This window comes from Adiantum capillus-veneris, chromosome 26, assembly GCF_014529385.1.
Source record: "Adiantum capillus-veneris isolate H3 chromosome 26, ASM1452938v2, whole genome shotgun sequence".
Taxonomy (NCBI): Eukaryota; Viridiplantae; Streptophyta; class Polypodiopsida; order Polypodiales; family Pteridaceae; genus Adiantum; species Adiantum capillus-veneris.
In genome coordinates, this window is record NC_140956.1 from 48,263,038 (window position 1) to 48,285,199 (window position 22,162).

General features: G+C 48.6%; 1 protein-coding gene across 4 annotated transcripts in view; it reads right to left on the bottom strand.

The window, feature by feature from the left end:
- Positions 1 to 22,162, bottom strand: part of LOC147423391 (uncharacterized) — a 114,230-nt gene that overhangs the window by 29,065 nt on the left and 63,003 nt on the right. For all 4 annotated transcript variants that reach the window (XM_086501800.1, XM_086501797.1, XM_086501801.1 and 1 more), the window contains exons 14-15: positions 21,510 to 21,637; positions 21,320 to 21,425 (exon numbers count right to left, since the gene is read on the bottom strand). In XM_086501800.1, the coding sequence (XP_086357926.1) occupies positions 21,320 to 21,425; positions 21,510 to 21,637 (234 nt within the window). The remainder of the gene's footprint in view (positions 1 to 21,319; positions 21,426 to 21,509; positions 21,638 to 22,162) is intronic.

A 22,162-nucleotide genomic window follows, 5' to 3' on the forward strand; every position in this document is an offset into this window, starting at 1 on the left:
TAAAGAAATACCGAAAGGGGCACCAATTTTGGGGCCTACACGTTGTCGGCGTCTACTCGGAGCATTCTAGCTTCCGAGCCGTGTGTGTGCTTAAGTGTTAATTCCCGTCGTAGGTTCCCTTTGCAAAGTGCTCTATGTGTGTCTAAAGTAAAGAATTTCGGGTGAAAGTCAACACCTACCGCCCCACGGGCCGGTTTCAGAGTCTCTGCCCACGTAGAGAGAGAGAGAGAGAGAGAGAGAGAGAGAACCTCTTCTTCACTTCTGTACCCGTCTCCCTCTCCTGTTCCGGCCTTCCAATCATGAGAAAACAGAATGGCAAGGATGACCCGGTGGAGGATGCCATCCAAAAATGCAAAGAAGAATTGAGCAAGTCCATCAGCAAGATCAACGGCCACCTCCTAGGTACTATTAGCGTACTCCACGCGCGTGTGGCAGCACAGGAAAGCACAATACATATACTCGAGGATCGTGTGAAGGCCCAAGATGAGGAAATCGCACTACTCAAGAAAGAGCTTGCAAGAGATGCGATCACAGAATGTCCTCGAAGAGGGAGAGCTTCAACCCTCAGTAATTGAAGAGCTTAAGAACAAGTGCGGGCCATCAAAGAAGGTGGGGAGCAACAAAAAGAAATGACGACCTCGTGGGTAGATGTCATCACAAAGACCCAAAAAAAAAAGCAGAAAAGGCCGAAAAATGGATCGAGATTGTCAAGAAAGAAAAAGGCAAGGAAATAACCCCCACCCCCACACCAACCCTCATCAACTTGACACTAGAAGAGGAGCAAAGGAGATGTGTGCGCGCCTTACACGTAAGGATATGTGGCCTCAGAGACCAAGATAATGTGGATGAAGAGGTGAAAGAACTCATGACTCTAGTGGGGGTCAACGAGCAGACGCATATGAGGGCTTGGAGAGTAGGCACTAAGAAAAGTGGGAGCAACGGAGAAACCTCGAAGGAAAGGGCACTCATTCTCCGCTTCCCCTCCATGGAAGCGAAGAAGGACTTCTTGACGAAGAGACCGACTCTAGAGAAGACTGGCATCTTTCTTGGAGATGACCTCACCCTCTCGCAGATTGCTCAGATGCAGGAAGTAATGCTGGAAATTAGAGCAGCAAGGGAAAAGGGGAAGATTGTTTTTTACAGGGATGGATTGGAGCGACGCCCCGCATGACGGTGAGAGACCTATGGGACCACACTAAAGATGGCAACCTGGAACTGTAATGGGTCACTCCGTCTTGATGTAGGGGCCTTTGAGGATAGCTTCACAAGGAGAGACATCATTTTCTACTCTGAGACGCATCAAGCCCCTGGGCAATCCATGCCACAGGTGAGCGGATATAGATGGGAGACAGCCTGCAGACAGGAAACCAGATCGGAGCATCGAGGATGGGGCTCAGGGGGAGTGGCAGTTCTATTTAAGGAGGAGTTGCAGCCATTGATATACATAGTACGCAAGGATGAACAGGCTAGGTACATGTGGGCGAGGCTCAGGGCAGAGACGGGCAGATACCTCTACATTGCTATCTGTTACTTTCCTCCTAGTAGGTCAGTATATGCCTCACCTAGAGGACAATTCCCCTTTGCTATTCTAGATAATGACATATGGGAGTTTTCCAAGGATGGTGACATTATCATACTAGGGGATTTCAATCCTAGGACTGCCCACCACCAGACAATAATTTATGATACCCTATCCAGACCATCACAAGATGAGGAATACACTGAGTATGGCAGATACTTGATAGATATGGGAACCACGCATAGATTGGCCATTTTGAATGGCCTACAAAGATTTTCGACAGCTAGAGGTTTTACTTGCTTTCCACACCGACATGGTGCCAGCACAGTGGATTATGTTATGGCCCAGCCAAGTCTCATTCCATTCTTTCAAGATTTCATGGTGGGCACTAGGGCAGTTGGAGTAGCAATTCATCATGCTATCTTGTCTTTCACCCTGACGTTTCAATTCAGCACAGCTCCACTAGGAGAGGTCCCCACACACACTCGGTATAGATGGATTCTGTGTATATGGATGAGATATACAGGCAGCTATGCACCCAGGAGCCGGGATGGCCACTAGATGAACTCAGTCAGATACTAACAGAGACCCTCCATGATACAGCATCAGAGGCATACCCCCACAGCCAGCCTACACAGAGACGATCTCGGAGCATGCCCCAGGATAGTTGGTATGATGAGGAGTGTAGAGAGACAAGGATCAAATTACAGAGGGAAGTGCTCATGGGTATTACCACACATAGACAGTCACGGATTATCTTTCGCCGCCTAGTGCGAAGAAAGAAAAGGGCTTATCTACCTCAGCTAGAGCGGGATTTGTATCAGCTATTTATAAGTCAGCACTCAAGCGAAGCATGGAGGGTATTCGACGAGCATTCACCACCACCAGCAGTCACCTCCACTGAGACATGGCGGGAATATGCCACATCTCTCTACACACCATCAGGGCAACCACCTTTGCCGGACCCACTAGAGACATGCCCGGAGACATGTTCTTTCTTTACTGCCGAGAGGGTAAGGAAAGCCATTGACAAGATGAAGACAAGGAGATCACATGATCATGATGGTCTGGTAGCAGAGCACTTCATCCATTCCAGAGATATGCTTGCAGAGCTCTTGGCTATGATGTTTAATCGAGCCATGTATGAAGGCTTCCATGAGACTTGGAGTATGTCTACGATTGTGCCTAATTTCAAGTTAGGAGATCCCATGATTCCCGGGAAATATCGCACCATCATGGTTGGTCACACATTAGCTAGGCTGTATGCATCCATTCTTGAGCAGGAGGTGAGTAGATGGGCAAAGCGAGAGGGCATAAGAGCACCAGGGCAAGCAGGTTTTAGGAGAGGTTTCTCCACTCTTGAGCAGATTCTGACACTCAGAGCTATTATTGAGGAGGGTAGACATCATGGCAAGAGGATCTATTGTAGCTTTGTGGATTTCCGCAAAGCTTTTGACACAGTGCTGAGAGCCAGACTTATACACAGACTACAGGACATGGGTGTGCCTACAGAGCTGATATGGGGTATTCTGGCTCTATACAGGACAGTGATGGGGCGGGTACACACCACTGAGGGAATGTTTGACATGGTCCACTCCACTATTGGAGTAAAGCAAGGATGCCTCTTATCCCCGACTCTCTTTGGGATGTATGTGGATGAGTTTTCGGACCATATAGAGCGTTAGGGAGACAGGGGGGCTCAGCTAGCAAAGAAATGGATTCCGTTGTTACCATCTGATGATTTTGTGCTGATTTCTGACTCTCCAGAGGGGATGCAGCATCATTTGGATGCTCTGCATACATTTGCTCGTGACAGTGGACTGTCTGTTAACCTGGGGAAAACCAAGGTTATGGTGTTCAACACCACACCACAATGGGTCAGGAGGTCAGCACCCACATTTACGTATGGCCAAGAGACTGTGGAGTACACAGATGCATATAATTATCTTCGGGTAGTCTTCGGTGGACCGGTGTTTTGACTAAGAAGAGCATCAAAGACTAGACTGACGAGAGCATATGCAGCTTTGGGAGGACTGGAGAGGATGTGTTCGCAGGTTCAGTTTCAAGAACCGCGAACAAAGCTCTGGCTTTTTGACACTCTAGTGACTCCAGCTATGCACTATGGAGTTCAATTATGGGGACCCTCAGTAGACCACCATGGGAGATCTGGCAACACGGATGGATGGAGAGGCCTCTGGTCTCTATGATCGCTCGGATGATTTGGGCTAAGGCCTTAGTGCCGCATGAGATTATCCGAGCCGAGCTAGCCACCCCCCCCCTCATGGTGGAGGCATTGACTAGATCAGTATCCTTTATGCACGGTCAATGGGATCTCCTCAGGGACAGATACGCTGAGCTTGCCCTAGAGTCATCTCGACAACTAGCTCTACAAGGCAATACAACATGTTGGTATGGACAGATGACAACATGGTTTTAGTCGCATGGTTTCAACATGGATAGAATGCCTCCGTTTCAATACACTCCCTGGATGCACCCTCCCTGTCTCTCACACGGACAGAGATCACCACACTCATACGCCAGGATCTGATTCAGCTAGATACTAGGAGCACATGGATATAGCCGACACAAGATTTGGGCACAAAGATGGCCTTCTACAGAGAGCATCTTCTCCAACTCACAGAGGACGGCTTTGTGACTAGGCCGGCATACATGGATACGCACTTATCTCATGGGATAAGATGCGCTATCGAGCAGATACGCACATCCTCACATCAGCTCCAAATCGAGACTGGCCGATTTCGAGGGGTGCCAGCAGGGGCCAGGATATGTCACCTATGTAACTTAGAGCCAGAGACAGAGCTGCACTACACATGTCATTGCCCGGCGTACTATGAGATACACGGCCGCTACCACTGCCTGTTTAGAGAAGGTTTCCGACCTTTTTCTAGAGTCATGAGATACAAGCATCAAAGATGCCTAGGATTGTTCTTGCTAGAGCTGCGCAGACTTAGGGAGAACTTGCTGAGGACATAGGGGAAAGCCAGTCTCAGAGACAAATCACAGATTTCTTTACACCAGCCAAGGGAGAGCCACAGGAGCAGTCATTACAGCAGATCTTAGAGCCCACCCATACTAGAGGTACGATGCTTGACCGAGCCACTGAGCTAGCCAGATCTAGACGCCCACGACCTCGGGGGGTCTCCCACCACCGACGAAGGCTGCAACAGAAGATAGAGATCACTCTAGCTCAACATGCAAGACGCCCAACCAGAGTACTCACCATGGAAGAGGTTGATGAGATCCGAAAGCGATTAATGAGAGATTTCATATGAACCCACAAACCCCCCCCCCCCCCCCCCCCGGTATCTCGTCTCAATTACAAATCAACCTCAGATGTATTTCCTTTCTCCTTAATGTTTTAGTGTTCTAGTGTTAGTTCTTTGTAACTTTGTAATTTCCGTACTCAGACATCATATCAGATTCACCAATTAAAACTTTTTGGTCTCATAGGTCATTTTGGCCTTTCGAAGACGTTAATATAACATTTCATTTCATCTCTCTCTCTCTCTCTCTCTCTCTCCTCCTCTCTCTCTCTCTCTCTCTCTCTCTCTCTCTCTCTCTCTCTCTCTCTCTCTCTCTCTCTCTCTCTCTCTCTCTCTCTCTTTGTCATTTTGTCGTCTTGTTACTCTGACTTTGTATCAGATCCACCACATTGTAACTTTCTGGTCTCATAGGTCACTTTGGCCTTTTGAAGACGTTAATATAACATTTCATTTCATCTCTCTCTCTCTCTCTCTCTCTCTCTCTCTCTCTCTCTCTCTCTCTCTCTCTCTCTCGTTGCCCCCCCCCCGCCTCCCTCTCTCTATCGCCAATCGCACTGCCCCCCGCTCCCTCTCTCTATCACGCTTCTCTACCCTCTATCGCCTATCGCGCTGCCCCCCCGCTCCCTCTCTCTATCGCGCTTCTCTATCGCATATCGCGCTGCTCCCCCACTCCCTCTCTCTATCGCCTATTGCGCTGCCCCCCGCTCCCTCTCTCTATCGCGCCTTTTAATCTAAATTTTTTAACCTACTAACTTGTTAACTCTATATTTTTAACTCCACCATTTTTTTGACTCCATCGTTTTTTAACTTTTAACTCTATCGTCCTGCTTCTCTCTCTCTCCCCCCCCCCCCCCCCCCCTACCCCCCGCGCTGTCCCCCCGCCGCCCCTCTCTCTCTCTCTCTCTCTCTCTCTCTCTCCCTCTCTCCTCTCTCTCTCTCTCTCTCTCTCTCTCTCTCTCTCTCTCTCTCTGCCCCTCCCTTGCCATACCTCCTCGCTTTCCCCCCCTCGCCCAGCTACCATGCCCGCCGCTAGTGTGGATGCACACGTGCGCTTAGTGGCTCTTTTTCGGACGGCGATCGAGCATGAGGAAGCTGAATGATAAAGCCGACCCCCTAGAGGATACCATTCAAAAGTGCAAAGAGGAAATGATGGAGACCATTACCAAGATGAACCGCAATCTCTTGGGTACAATAAACATGCTCGAAGGACGCGTGCTGATCCAAGAGAGCAAGATAAATACGTTGGAAGACCGAGTGACGACTGAAGATGAAGAGATTGCGTCACCCAAGAAAGATCTCGCCGAAGCACGATCAAGAAACACACTGGAAGAGGGCGAACTGCAACCTTCAGTAATCGAAGAAATCAACACGATCAAGGAGCAAGTACGGGCCATCAAAGAGGGAGAAGAGCAACACAAAGAAATGACGATTTCTTGGGTGGATGTTCATACCAAAACTCAATAAAAGGCGGATGAAGCCGAGAAATGGATCAAGGTAGCCAAGAAAGGGAAAGGCAAGGAGATAACGCCCACGTCCACACCCAGTATCATTAATCAGACACTAGAGGAGGAGCAAAGAAGACGGGTGCGCGCGTTACATGTGAGAATTGGCGGTCTTAAAGACAAAGGCATCATGGTTTCAGGCGCATGGGTTCAGCATAGAGAGGCTGTTACCATTCCAGTACTCATTGGATGCACTATCTCTCACTCTTACACAGTCAGAGATCACCAAGCTCATCCGCCAAGACCTGACCCAGCTAGACACCAGGAGAACATGGATACAGCTAGCACAGGAATTGGGCACGAAGATGGCTTTCTACAGAGACCACCTTCTCCAGCTTACGGAGGATGGTTTTGTGACGAGATCCAGATACATGGACACCCACTTGTCTCACGGGATACGATGTGCTATTGGCCAGTTACGCACAGCTTCTCACCAACTGCGGATTGAGACTGGGAGATACAGCAGAGTACCAGCAGAGGCCAGGGCATGCCCCTTCTGTGACATGGAGCCAGAGACAGAGCTGCATTATACATGCCGCTGCCCCGTCTACTACGAGATACGAGGCCGCTTCCATTGCTTGTTCAGAGAGGTTTTTGGACCACTCTCAAGAGTCATGGGATACGAGGATCAGAGATGCATGGGTTTCTTCTTGCTCGAGCTGCGCAGACACAGAGATAGCCTGATGAGTGGCGAGGCTAGCCAGTCTCAAAGACGGATCAGACTTCTTCAGAGCAGACACGGGACAGCCGCAAGAGACACTCCCACAACAGAGCCCCCCCCCTTGGCTCACAACAGAGGCACACTGATCAACCGAGCGACTGAACTGGGGAAATCCAGGCGCCCACGACTACGAAGGACTACACAGCATCGACGGAGGCTACGGCAGAAGATTGGAAGCACTCTGGCCAGGCATGCACGACGCCCGGTCAGACTACTACCATGGAGGAGATTGATGAGATCCGCCAACGACCGATGCTAGATCTCCTGTGCTTCAGCTATCCCAGCAAGCCGCCCATTTTTGCTTTGTTCACATCGACCAGTATAGGATCCCATAGTATATATCTTTGTTTTGTACTGTTGTTATTTTGTTACTCTAACTTTGGATCAGATCCACCACCTTGTAACTTTCTGGTCTCATAGGTCACTACGGCCTTTTAAAGACGTTAATATAACATTTCATTTCATTTCATCTCTCTCTCTCTCTCTCTCTCTCTCTCTCTCTCTCTCTCTTCTCAGTAGGCGCGCATTATTCTCCACGGCTGCGTGCGGCATTGGGCGATCTAACAGAAGCTTCATACGTAGAGGATCAGGCTTCTAACCACCTTCTCACTGGCAGCTTAATCGCAGCTCCAGGGCTGCAGAAACGCAGAGGGAGCAGAAGCTGGCGGTCAGACACGGAGGCGAAAACAATGCAGACAGAGAAATCATACGTGTAGACGGCGGCAAGAGCGCACGGGCGGCATCGTCACACGCGTAGGCGGCAACATCATTCATTCAGGATTCAGCGAAAATTCTGCGTGCAAAATGGTAAGTGCGCCTGAGACATCTCTTGAACGATAAAACATGGAAGCAATCTCCCCTGCACAAAACCCTACACAGGACACGAAAGCCGTCAATGTCTCACCTGTTTGCAAGTACGAGCAAAGGCAACCTTCATGCTCACAAGCAAGCGGATGGCGCAGATGGAGAGGGAAATGAAGGAGTGGAAAACAGAGATGGAAGGAGGGTGGAAGGAGAAGGCCAACCTCCTTCAGATGGTCTTCAATGAAGGCGCACAGTGGAAGAAGGAAAAAGAGAGCCTTAACACAGAAATCAGAGTTACCGGGGAACCCCTCCTGGTCCCCGTTCCGGCGTTCCGAGGGATAGTTCCGGGGGGTAGCTCTCTCCCTCTCACACTCTCAAGATCTCTCCCTCTTAAGACTCACTCTCTCAAGGCTCAAGGCTTCAAGCCTTCAAGCTCTCTTCCTCTCCCTCCCACTCTCTCTCTCTCTCTCTCTCTCTCTCTCTCTCTCTCTCTCTCTCTCTCTCTCTCTCTCTCTCTCATCCTCATCATCTAGTCATAGCAAGATTGAATGGTCTTCAAAACGAGTTTTTTGTGAGTATTAGAGTCAAAGCACTCTAATAATACTCCTTGTATTTAAACACAAGGAGCTAAAAAATGCACTATTTGGGTGTTTTTTATACCTCCCGTTCCGCGCCGTTCCCGTTCCGGACCCCTAGCCGTTCCCCCGTTCCGCGGGGATCCGGTCGCTGTTCCCGTTCCGCGTTCCGGGTAACTATGGCAGAAATACAGACACTAAAACAAGAAGTCTTAGCCCTCAAACAAGATAACCCAAACGCCGAGATACGGACACTCAAAAAAGAAGTCTCAGCCCCTAAAAAGGAGCTTGCTGATAGAGTAAGCAGTGGGCTGGAGGAAGGCGAATTTGAGCCCTCGGTAATAGATGAAATCAAGGAAATCAAGGAACAGGTAAGGATGATCACAGAGGAAGAGAAACTGAGTGTGGCATAGACATCTTCATGGGCGGAGATGATAACAAGGACACAGAAAAAGGCGGACGAGGCCGAAAAATGGATTCAGGTCGCCAAGAAAGGGAAAGGTCGAGAAACTCCTTGTACACCAACGATTATCAACATGACCCTCGAAGAGGAACAAAGAAGGCGGATGCGAGCACTGCATGTGAGAGTGACCGGGCTCAAGGACATAAATAATGTGGAGAAAGAGGTCACAAGCCTTACATCCATGATGGGGATGGAGAAACCTTTGCACACAAAGGCATGGAGGGTAGGTAAGAAAAGTGATGGCGCGGGAGAATCTTCAAAGGGGAGAGCTCTCATACTACGCTTCCACTCATTGGAAGAGAAGAAGGAATTCTTGAGGAAGAGGCCTACTCTCATAAAGACAGGTATTTTCCTCGGGGATTACCTGACTCTCTCACAGCTCGCACACGTGAGAGAGGTAATGCCAGAGATTACAGCGGCAAGGGAGAAGGGAAAGATAGCCTTCTACAGAGATTGATGGGTGGTGATTTTAGAGCGGCGTACTGCATGACAGTGCGAGACCTATGGGACCACACTGAAGATGGCTACCTGGAACTGTAATGGGTCTATGAGGTTGGACGTGGGTGCATTTGAGGAGAGTTTCAAAGACAAGGATATTGTGTTCCTCTCAGAGACTCATCAGGCCCCTGGACAGGTAATGCCACATGTGGTGGGATACAGATGGGAAATAGCTCTTTGGACAAATGCGAGATCTGAGCACGGGAGCAGAGGTTCAGGAGGAGTAGCAGTGCTATTTAGAGAGGAACTACAACCATTACTTCATATTGTACGAAGAGATGATCATGCTAGATATATGTGGGTGAGACTGAGAGCTGACACAGGTCGATAGCTGTATATTGCCATATGTTACTTTCCTCCCAGTACATCCATGTACGCTGCATCCAGAGGGGAGTCACCTTTCTCTATTCTAGATGAAGACATACGGGAGTTTTCTAGGGATGGTGATATCATTCTCCTAGGGCACTTTAATGCCCGAACGGGCAACTCGCAGACAGTCTTCTACGACACTTCAAATGAGATGCTCAGAGAGATGGATGTGGGTGAGTTGGGACTGGACAGATGCTCAGATGATAGAGAGCAGACGGAATCTGGAAGATACCTCATGGAAATGACGACTACACATGGATTAGCTATACTTAATGGCTTACAGCGATTTCCTGAAGCAGCCGGTTTCACATGCTTTCCACATAGACATGGGGCCAGTACAGTGGATTATGTTATGACACAACCAAGCTTTGTCCCCTGCATTCAAGATTTTATAGTGGGAGCCAGGCCAGTGGGCATAGCAGTAGATCATGCTCTATTGACACTGTCCGTTAAATTTCAGTACAGTACAACCCAGACACCCGGAGGCAGGCCACACACCCGCTATACATTTACACCAGAGACTAATTTCGTTTATACACAGGAGATCTGGGACCGGCTATTGGAAGGCATAGCTGGCACAAATGGTACAGGCCTCTCAGTGGAGGAGTGCACCAATATACTGACTGAGACACTGCATGGGGCTGCATCAGTGGCATACCCACACACGGGTAAGAGACGACATTCTGGGAGCATGCCCCAGAATAGTTGGTATGATGAGGAATGCAGAGAGATGAGAGCCCAGCTTCAGAGGATCTTCTTTCAGGAGTCATCACTTACAGACAGTCTCGGATTGCTTTCCGACGCCTTGTGCGACAGAAGAAGAGAGCTTACCTAGCTCAGATGGAGCGAGACTTATATCAGATGTTCTTGAGTAGGGACTCAGGAGAGGCATGGCGACTCTTCCATGAGCACTCTCCTCCCCCAGTGATTACTTCACCTGATGTGTGGGGCCAATATGCGACATCATTATATACGGTTCCGGGACAGGAACCCCTTCCAGACCCTACCAAGCCTTGCCCAACTACGAGCACTTTCTTTACGCCTGAGATGATACGAAGGGCCATCGACAGGATCGGGACCGGGAAGGCATATGATCATGACGGTCTAGTAGCGGAGCACTTTATACATGCCAAGGATATGCTGATGGAGGTTCTCGCAGTGTTGTTCAATCGTGCCATGTGTGAGGGATTACCTGAGACCTGGAGGTTGTCTAATATTGTGCCCATCTTCAAGGCTGGTGACTCTACAGAGCCTGGGAATTACCGCACTATTATGGTTGGACACACATTGGCACGATTGTATGCATCTATTCTGGAGCAACACCTGAGTAGCTGGGCAGAGGGCGAGGGTGTACGAGCAAAGGGTCAGGCCGGCTTCAGGAGGGGTTTCTCCACTCTTCATCAAATTCTGACACTCAGGGCCATCATTGAGGAGGGCAGAGCACATGGGAGACGGATCTATTGTAGCTTTGTGGATTTTCGCAAAGCATTTGACATGGTACCAAGGGCTCGATTGATGCGCAGAGTGCAAGAGATGGGGGTGCCCATAGAGGTAATTTGGGAGATAATGGCTTTGTACAGATCAGTGGTGGGACATGTACGCACTCCAGAAGGGGTATCTGATTTAGTTCACTCTACTATTGGAGTGAAACAGGGTTGCCCATTGTCTCCTACTCTATTTGGTATGTATGTGGATGAGGTGTCTGATTACATTGAAAGAAAGGGTGACAGGGGTGCCCAGCTGGCAGGGACGTGGATCCCATAGTTGCTTTATGCTGATGATATTGTACTGATATCTGACTCACCAGTAGGTATGCAACGACATTTGGATGCACTACGCAGTTTTGCAGAGGATAGTGGACTGGGTGTAAACCTAGGTAAAACAAAGGTTATGGTGTTTAACACCACACCGCAATGGGAGAGGAGATCAGTACCTACTTTCAAATATGGTCAGGAGATTGTGGAGTATACAGATGCATACACTTACCAAGGGGTAGTCTTCACTGGGCCGAGATTTTCTTTGAGAAGAGTAGCAGAGACTAGACTAACTAGAGCCGGTGCGCCTCTGGGAGGAATGGAGAGGATGTGTTCACAGGTTCAATTCCAGGAACCTAGGACAAAGTTATGGCTCTTTGATACTTTCGTTGCCTCTACCATGTTATATCAGGTGCATGTTTGGGGACCTTCTATAGGCCAGGATGGGTGGAGGCGTATGGAGAAGCCCTTGGTATCTATGATCTCTCCGCTGATTAGACCAAGGTTTCTGTACCGCATGATATCATTCGAGCGGAATTAGCTGCCCCCCCTATGGAGATTGAGGCGCTCACCAGATCAGTCTCCTTTGTACACAGCCTGTGGGATACAACCAGAGACAGATATGCCAGGGTGGCTCTAGAGTCCTCCAGACAATTAGCTCTTAACGGGGATACATCATGCTGGTATGCTCAGATGACATCATGGTTTCAGACACATGGTTTCACCATGGACAGGTTGCCTCCTTTTCAATACTCTCTTCAGGCACCCTTGAGGTCTCTGACACGGGTAGAGATTAATAGACTCATCCGTCAGGATTTGATCCAGCTGGACACGAAGACGACATGGATAGAGCCGTTACAAGAGTTGGGCACAAAGATGGCTTTCTATAGAGATCATCTTCTCCACCTCACGGGGGATGGGTTTGTGATTCGACCTAGCTATATGCACACACATCGTTCGCATGGTTTGCGTTGTGCCATTGGCCAAATACGCACGTCCTCACATCAACTCGAGATTGAGACTGGCAGATTCAGAGGGACACGAGCAGATAACAGAATATGCCGCTTATGCCATCTAGAGCCAGAGACAAAAGTACATTACATATATCATTGCACGGTGTACTATGAGATACGAGGTCGTTTTCACTGTCTATTCAGAGAAGGTTTTGGGCCTCTATCTAGGGTCATGAGTTATGAGGATCAAAGATGTCTTGGGCTTTATCTACTTGAGTTACACAAGCATAGAGAAATCTTACTGAGGAGAGTTGAAGAGAGACATCCCCAGAGACAGATCACAGATTTCTTTACACTAGATACTGTACACCCAGAAGAACAGACAGAGGAGCAACCAGCGACGATGGAGAGGTCTACCCGCACTACTGGCATTCTCATAGACCGAGCATTGGAGCTAGGGACATCTAGACGACCCCGAGGGAGGAGAGGAGCTACACAATTTCGAAGGAGGCTATGGCAAAGGATTCAAGCCATACTCTTTCGTCGTCCAGAGTGCAGATGAAAATGGATCTCTACTCCCCTCCCATATTGTCTTGACATTGTACTGCTGAGTTAAGGATCCCGCAGTATTTATATTTTGTTATCCTAGTTTAATTTATTTTGTTAATCTGACTTTGTATCAGATACACCGGATTGTAACTTTCTGGTCTCATAGGTCACTTTGGCCTTTTGAAGACGTTAATATAACATTTCATTTCATTTCATCTCTCTCTCTCTCTCTCTCTCTCTCCTCTCTCTCTCTCTCTCTCTCTCTCTCTCTCCTCTCTCTCTCTCTCTCTCTCTCTCTCTCTCTCTCTGCTGCCCCCCCCCCCCCCTGCTGCTCGCTGCCCTGCCGCCCCTTCCCCCGCTCCCCCCCTCTGCCCCTGCTCGCTCGCCCTCCTCCTCTCTCTCTCTCTACTCTAGCCCCTTGCGCTCCCCTGCTGCCCCCGCTCCTCTCTCTATATCGCGATGTGCCCCCCCCTCAGCTCTACCTATCGCGCTGCCCCCCCCCCCCCCCCCCCCCCCCCGCCCCCCCGCCCCCTTTTTAATTTTAATTTAATTTAACTAATCCCCCCCACCCCCCCTCTCTTTGTCTATCGCGAGAAAAAAGCCCCCCCCCTACTCAGTCTATCGCCTCGCCCCCCCCCCCCCCCCCCCCCCCCCCCCCCCCCCCCCCCTCCCCCCCCCTTTTAATTTAACTTAGTTTAAATTTTCAACCTAATCCCCCTTCCCCCCCCCCCCCCCCCCCCCCATCTGTCTATCGCGCGCCCCGCCTCCTCAGTCTATCGCCCCCCCCCCCCCCCCCCCCCCCCCCCCCCCCCCCCCCTTTTTGTGTCTATCGCAACCCCCCCACCCCTCCTCTGTCTATCGCGAGAAAACCCCGCCCCAACCCCCCCAGTCCTCCCCTCAATCTATCGTGCGCCCCCCCCCCCCCCCCCCCCCCCCCCCGCCCCGTTCTATCGCGCACCCCCCCCCCCCGCCTCTCCTCTGTCTATCGCGGACCCCCCCCCCCCCCCCCCCCCCCCCCCCTTCTCTCTCTCTCTCTCTCTCTCTCTCTCTCTCATCTCTCTCTCTCTCTCTCTCTCTCTCTTCTCTCTCTCTCTCCTCTCTCTCTCTCTCCTCTCTCCACTCTCTTCTTTCCTTTGGGCCTCACCGTAATGGATCAACGTCAAGGCCATGACTGCTCAATAGGCGTTGCACAAACTGTCACACTTGAAGCAGACTATGCACAGGACACGGAAGCCAACAATGTCTCACCTGTTTGCAAGCCGCGAGCAAAGGCAACCTTCATGCTCACGAATAAGCGAATGGCGCAGATGGAGAGGGAAATGAAGGAGTTGTGGAAGGAGAAGGCCAGTCTCCTTCAGATGGTCTTCAATGAAGGCGCACAGTGGAAGAAGGAGAAAGAGAGCCTTAACGCAGAAATACAGATACTCAAAGAAGAAGTCTCAGCCCTCAAACAGGAGAACCCAAACGCCGAGATACGGGTACTCAAAAAAGAAGTCTCAGCCCTTAAACAGGAGCTTGCTGATAGAGTAAGCAATGGACTGGAGGAAGGCGAATTTAAACCCTCGATAATAGATAAAATCAAGGAAATTAAGGAACAGGTAAGGATGATCACAGAGGAAGAGAAAGTGAGTGTGGCAAAAACATCTTCATGGGCGGAGATGATAACAAGGACACAAAAAAAGGCGGACGAGGCTGAAAAATGGATTGAGGTCGCCAAGAAAGGGAAAGGTCAACAAACTCCCTGTACACCGACGCTTATCAACATGACTCTCGAAGAGGAACAAAGAAGGCAGATGCGAGCACTGCATGTGAGAGTGACCGGTCTCAAGGATATAAACAATGTGGAGAAAGAGGTCACAAGCCTTACATCCATGATGGGGATGGAGAAGCCTTTGCACACAAAGGCATGGAGGGTAGGTAAGAAAAGTGATGGCACGGGAGAGTCTTCAAAGGGGAGAGCTCTCATACTACGCTTCCCCTCCTTGGAAGAGAAGAAGGAATTCTTGAGGAAGAGGCCTACTCTCAAAAAGACAGGTATTTTCCTCGGTGATGACCTGACCCTCTCACAGCTCGCACATATGAGAGAGGTAATGCCAGAGATTAGAGCGGCAAGGGAGAAGGGAAAGATAGCCTTCTAAAGAGATGGAAGGGTGGTGATTTTAGAGCGGCGTACTGCATGACGGTGCGAGACCTATGGGACCACACTGAAGATGGCTACCTGAACTGTAATGGGTCTATGAGGTTGGACGTGGGTGCATTTGAGGAGAGTTTCAAAGACAAGGATAATGTGTTCTTCTCAGAGACTCATCAGGCCCCTGGACAGGTAATGCCACATGTGGTGGGATACAGATGGGAAACAGCTCACAGGACAAATGCGAGATCTGAGCACGGGAGTAGAGGTTCAGGAGGAGTAGCAGTGCTATTCAAACAGGAACTACAACCATTACTGCATATTGTACGAAGAGATGATCATGCTAGATATATGTGGGTGAGACTGAGACCTGACACAGGTCGATTCCTATATATTTCCATATGTTACTTTCCTCCCAGTACATGAATGTATGCCGCATCCAGAGGGCAATCGCCTTTCTCTATCCTAGATGATGACATTTGGGAGTTTTCAAGGGATGGTGATATCATTCTCCTAGGGGACTTCAATGCCCGAACGGGCAACTCGCAGACAGTCTTCTACGACACCTCAGATGAGGTGCTCCCAGAGCTAGATGCGGGTGAGTTGGGGCTTGACAGATGCTCAGATGACAGAGAGCAAACGGAGTATGGGAGATACCTCATGGAAATGACGACCACACATAGATTAGCCATACTTAATGGCTTACAGCGATTTCCTGCAGCAGCCAGTTTCACATGCTTTCAACATAGACATGGGGCCAGTACACTAGATTATGTTATGACACAACCGAGCTTTATCCCCTGCATTCAGGATTTCACAGTGGGAGCCAGGCCAGTGGGCATAGCAGTAGATCATGCCCTATTCACACTGTCCGTTAAATTTCAGTATAGTACAACCCAGACACCAGGAGGCATGCCACACACCAGCTATACATTTACACCAGAGACTGATTTCGTTTATATAGAGGAAATCTGGGACCGTCTATTGCAAGGCACAGCTGGCAGAAATGGTACACGCCTCTCAGTGGTGGAGTGCACCAATATACTGACTGAGACACTGCATGGGGCTGCATCAGTGGCATAACCACACACTCAGCCGGGTAAGAGACGACATGCTGGGAGCATGCTCCAGAATAGTTGGTATGATGAGGAATGCAGAGAGATGAGAGCCCAGCTTCAGAGGATCTTCTTTTAGGAGTCATCACTTACAGACAGTCTCGGATTGCTTTCCGACGCCTTGTGCGACAGAAGAAGAGAGCTTACCTAGCTCAGATGGAGCGAGACTTATATCAGATGTTCTTGAGTAGGGACTCAGGAGAGGCATGGCGACTCTTCCATGAGCACTCTCCTCCCCCAGTGATTACTTCACCTGATGTGTGGGGCCAATATGCGACATCATTATATACGGTTCCGGGACAGGAACCCCTTCCAGACCCTACCAAGCCTTGCCCAACTACGAGCACTTTCTTTACGCCTGAGATGATACGAAGGGCCATCGACAGGATCGGGACCGTGAAGGCATATGATCATGACGGTCTAGTAGCGGAGCACTTTATACATGCCAAGGATATGCTGATGAGGTTCTCGCAGTGTTGTTCAATCGTGCCATGTGTTGAGGGATTACCTGAGACCTGGAGGTTGTCTAATATTGTGCCCATCTTCAAGGCTGTGACCCTACAGAGCCTGGGAATTACCGCACTATTATGGTTGGACACACATTGGCACGATTGTATGCATCTATTCTGGAGCAACACCTGAGTAGCTGGGCAGAGGGCGAGGGTGTACAGCAAAGGGTCAGCCGGCTTCAGGAGGGGTTTCTCCACTCTTGATCATATTCTGACACTCAGGGCCATCATTGAGGAGGGCAGAGCACATGGGAGACGGATCTATTGTAGCTTTGTGGATTTTCGCAAAGCATTTGACATGGTACCAAGGGCTCGATTGATGCGCAGAGTGCAAGAGATGGGGGTGTCCATAGAGGTAATTTGGGAGATAATGGCTTTGTACAGATCAGTCGTGGGACATGTACGCACTCCAGAAGGGGTATCTGATTTAGTTCACTCTACTATTGGAGTGAAACAGGGTTGCCCATTGTCTCCTACTCTATTTGGTATGTATGTGGATGAGGTGTCTGATTACATTGAAAGAAAGGGTCACAAGGGTGCCCAGCTGGCAAGGACGTGGATCCCATTGTTGCTTTATGTTGATGATATTGTATTGATATCTGACGCACCAGAAGGTATGCAACGACATTTGGACGCACTACGCAGTTTTGCAAAGGATAGTGGCCTGGGTGTAAACCTAGGTAAAACAAAGGTTATGGTGTTTAACACCACACCGCAATGGGAGAGGAGATCAGTACCTACTTTCAAATATGGTCAGGAGATTGTGGAGTATACAGATGCATACACTTACCTAGGGGTAGTCTTCACGGGGCCGAGATTTTCTTTGAGAAGAGTAGCAGAGACTAGACTAACTAGAGCCGGTGCGCCTCTGGGAGGAATGGAGAGGATGTGTTCACAGGTTCAATTCCAGGAACCTAGGACAAAGTTATGGCTCTTTGATACTTTGGTTGCCTCTACTATGTTATATCAGGTGCATGTTTGGGGACCTTCTATAGGCCAGGATGGGTGGAGGCGTATGGAGAAGCCCTTGGTATCTATGATCTCTCCGCTGATTAGACCAAGGTTTCCTGTAACCGCATGATATCATTCGATTAGCGGATTAGCTGCCCCCCCTATGGAGATTGAGGCGCTCACCAGATCAGTCTCCTTTGTACACAGCCTGTGGGATACAACCAGAGACATATATGCCAGGGTGGCTCTAGAGTCCTCCAGACAATTAGCTCTTAACGGGGATACATCATGCTGGTATGCTCAGATGACATCATGGTTTCAGACACATGGTTTCACCATGGACAGATTGCCTTCTTTTCAATACTCTCTTCAGGCACCCTTGAGGTCTCTGACACGGGTAGAGATTAATAGACTCATCCGTCAGGATTTGATCCAGCTGGACACGAAGACGACATGGATAGAGCCGTTACAAGAGTTGGGCACAAAGATGGCTTTCTATAGAGATCATCTTCTCCACCTCACGGGGGATGGGTTTGTGATTCGACCTAGCTATATGGACACACATCTTTCGCATGGTTTGTGTTGTGCCATTGGCCAGATACGCATGTCCTCACATCAGCTCGAGATTGAGATTGGCAGATTCATAGGGACACCGGCACATAACAGAATATGCCGCTTATGCCATCTAGAGCCAGAGACAGAAGTACATTACATATGTGATTGCACGGTGTACTATGAGATACGAGGTCGTTTTCACTGTCTATTCAGAGAAGGTTTTGGGCCTCTATCTAGGGTCATGAGTTATGAGGATCAAAGATGTCTTGGGCTTTATCTACTTGAGTTACACAAGCATAGAGGAACCTTACTGAGGAGAGTTGAAGAAAGACATCCCCAGAGACAGATCACAGATTTCTTTACACTAGATACTGTACACCCAGAAGAACAGACAGAGGAGCAAACAGAGACGGTGGAGAGGTCTACCCGCACTTCTGGCATTCTCATAGACTGAGCATTGGAGCTAGGGAGATCTAGACGACCCCGCAGGAGGAGAGGAGCTACACAATTTCGAAGGAGGCTACGGCAAAGGATTCAAGCCATACTCTTTCGTCGTCCAGAGTTCAGATGAAGATGGATCTCTACTCCCCTCCCATATTGTCTTCACATTGTACTGCTTAGTTTAGGATCCCGTAGTATTTATATTTTGTTATCCTAGTTTAATTTATCTTGTTAATCTGACTTTGTATCAGATACACCGCATTGTAACTTTCTGGTCTCATAGGTCACTTTGGCCTTTTGAAAACGTTAATATAACATTTCATCTCTCTCTCTCTCTCTCTCTCTCTCTCTCTCTCTCTCTCTCTCTCTCTCTCTCTCTCTCTCTCTCTCTCTCTCTCTCTCTCATTTCATTTCATTTCTCGCACATGGAAACTTCCTAGAGACAGATATGCTCGCATTGCACTTGAGTCCTCTCGACAGTTAGCCATGCAAGGAGATACAACATGTTGGTATGGGGAGATGGCATCATGGTTTCAAGCGCATGGGGTCAGCATAGACACGCTGCCACCATTCTAGTACTCATTGGATGCACCATCTCTCACGCTTACACAGTCAGAGATCACCAAGCTCATCCGCCAAGACCTAACTGAGCTAGACAGCAGGAGGACATGGATAGAGCCAGCACATGAATTGGGCACGAAGATGGCTTTCTACAAAGACAACCTTCTCCAGCTTACGGAGGATGGTTTTGTGACGAGACCCAGATACATGGACACCCACTTGTCTCATGGGATACGATGTGCTATGGGCCAGTTATGCACATCTTCTCACCAGCTGCGGATTGAGACTGGGAGATACAGCGGAATACCAGCAAAGGCCAGGACATGCCCTTTCTGTGACATGGAGCCTGAGACAGAGTTGCATTATACATGCCGCTGCCCCGCCAACTACGAGATACGAGGCCGCTTTCATTGCTTGTTCAAAGAGTGTTTTGGACCACTCTCAAGAGTCATGGGATACGAGGATCAGAGATGCCTGGGTTTGTTCTTGCTCGAGCTGCGCAGACACAGAGATAGCCTGATGAGTGGCAAGGCTAGCCAGTCTCAAAGACGGATCACAGACTTCTTCAGAGCAGACACGGGATAGCCGCAAGAGCCACTCCCACAACAGAGCTCCCCCTCGTCTCACACCAGAGGCACAGTGATCGACCGAGCGACTGAACTGGGAAAACCCAGGCGCCCACGACTGTGGAGGACTACACAGCATCGACGGAGGCTACGTCAGAAGATTCGGAGCACTCTGGCCACGCATACACGACGCCCGGTCAGACTACTAACCGTGGAGGAGATTGATGAGATCCGCCAACGACCGATGCTAGATCTCCTGTGATTCAGCTATCCCAGCAAGCCGCCCATTTTTGCTTAGTTCACGTCGACCAGTCTAGGATCCCATAGTATATATCTTTGTTTTGTACTGTTGTTATTTTGTTACTCTGACTTTGTATCAGATCCACCACCTTGTAACTTTTTGGTCTCATAGGTCACTACGGCCTTTTGAAGACGTTAATATAACATTTCATTTCAATTCATTTCTCTCTCTCTCTCTCCCTCAGATTCACCAGTTTGTAATGAATTGGTCTCACACATCATTTTGCCTTTTGAAGACGTTAATATATCATTTCATTTCTCTCTCTCGTGGGTGTGTTGTGTACTGTGTGTTGTGTTGGGAGCATATGTTGATACTTAGATCTACACCCACTATTGGGCATTGATGACATTAGTGAGATGTTGTAGTATTTAGTCAATACTATGCATGATGTTGTCTCATGGGTGACTACCATGAGTCTATAGCTGCATTTTCCTTCATATGTGAATTTGGGCTCTCCCGGAGTCATCTAGGTATATGTTTTAGTCACATTAGCGGACATGCAGATTTCACATTGTGAAGTTTTCGGCCGAGCTGCGATCAATTAATATTGTGGAAATTGTTCCTATTCTAGTGGTGTATAAGCCCTATCAATTACCTTTTCGTTGCATTAATTATTTCTATCTAATATTTTATCTTGTGCTAGGCTTCATCTTGGCTGAGTCTGCCCTTGATCTCTAGAGCCATGACAGACACTCAGTAGGCTGAATTTAGTGTTGATGTCTGCTCGTGTGTGTGTGTGGTGGGGGGGGGGGGGGGGGGGGGGGGGGGGGGGAGCATATGTTAATACCTAGTTCTACACCCACTATTAGGCACTGATAACGTTAGTGGGCATGTTGTAGTATTTAGTCAATACTATGCATGATGGAGTTGATGGTCATATTGTCATATGGCTGACTACCATGAGTCATAGGTGAATTTGGGCTCTCCCAGCTTCATCTAGGTATATATATACAGATTCTATCATTCTCTATAGCACTTCTCCATCTCTCCGCTTTGATCCTCCTATTTCTCCATACAATTTCCTATTGATTTGGAGAAAGGAACAATCAATAACGCAAAGTCCCATTCACTGAGAGTTAAGCACACTGCAAAAGTCATCAATATTTCACAAGTTCTAGAAAGCAAAAGATACCAGCCCCACTCCCCAGATTTAATTTCTCTCGTCACTGTGATATGAACTCCTTGCAAGCCAGAGTACCTGAAAAACAGGTCCAGTGTGCCCAACAAAAGTCTGAAGATACTGCTCATTGTAAGATCTACTGCACTTATGGATGCGACCTTCTTCCGTCCCTACAAGATATATGCTGGGCATACATATGAGAAACTGTTAGGGCATCCAGGAAACAGAGGAAATTAGCTGCAACGGGCATTTTAAGCTTGAATAATACCTGGGATCACGGGGAGAAAAATCAAAGCACATGCCTGCAGCTCTCCTTGAAATAAAAGGCTGCAATGGAGCTCCCTTGCTATTACTCGCCACTCGTTTGAGGGTCATGAGGTTCACATATTCAAGCTCCTACAATAGTCACATCTTGGTATCAGCTCTACACTTTAGAGTTCCTCAACAGGATGTTTGTTCAATTGTTGATGCATGCATATAACCAAAGATACATCTACTAAGCAGCCTTTATTTGACAAATCGATGATTGTAACCCATTATATTGCGTCAAGAAAAATGTTCACACTTTCCATTGGTCAGGGAACAACTTTCGTATGCAATTTTTTTGCTTTTATAGATCTACATCGATCAATAGTCCAAAATATGCAACATGGCTCAATTGCAATCAAATAAAGGAACATGCATAAACTGCCCATGCTGGTAACACATTCAAACGAGTAAAAATGCTGGACCAGGAACAAAGAGAGGATCATCTTCACACATTCACCTGACTGATGGTATCAAATGAGATTTTTGGAGACTTCCGTCTTTGTAATGCATTATGTACTAATACAAGTGCCTCTAATAGCAATTTTATTATCTACACAAGATGAGAAGATGTACACATCTTCAGGAAAACAGAAAGCCTGCAGTTTACATTAA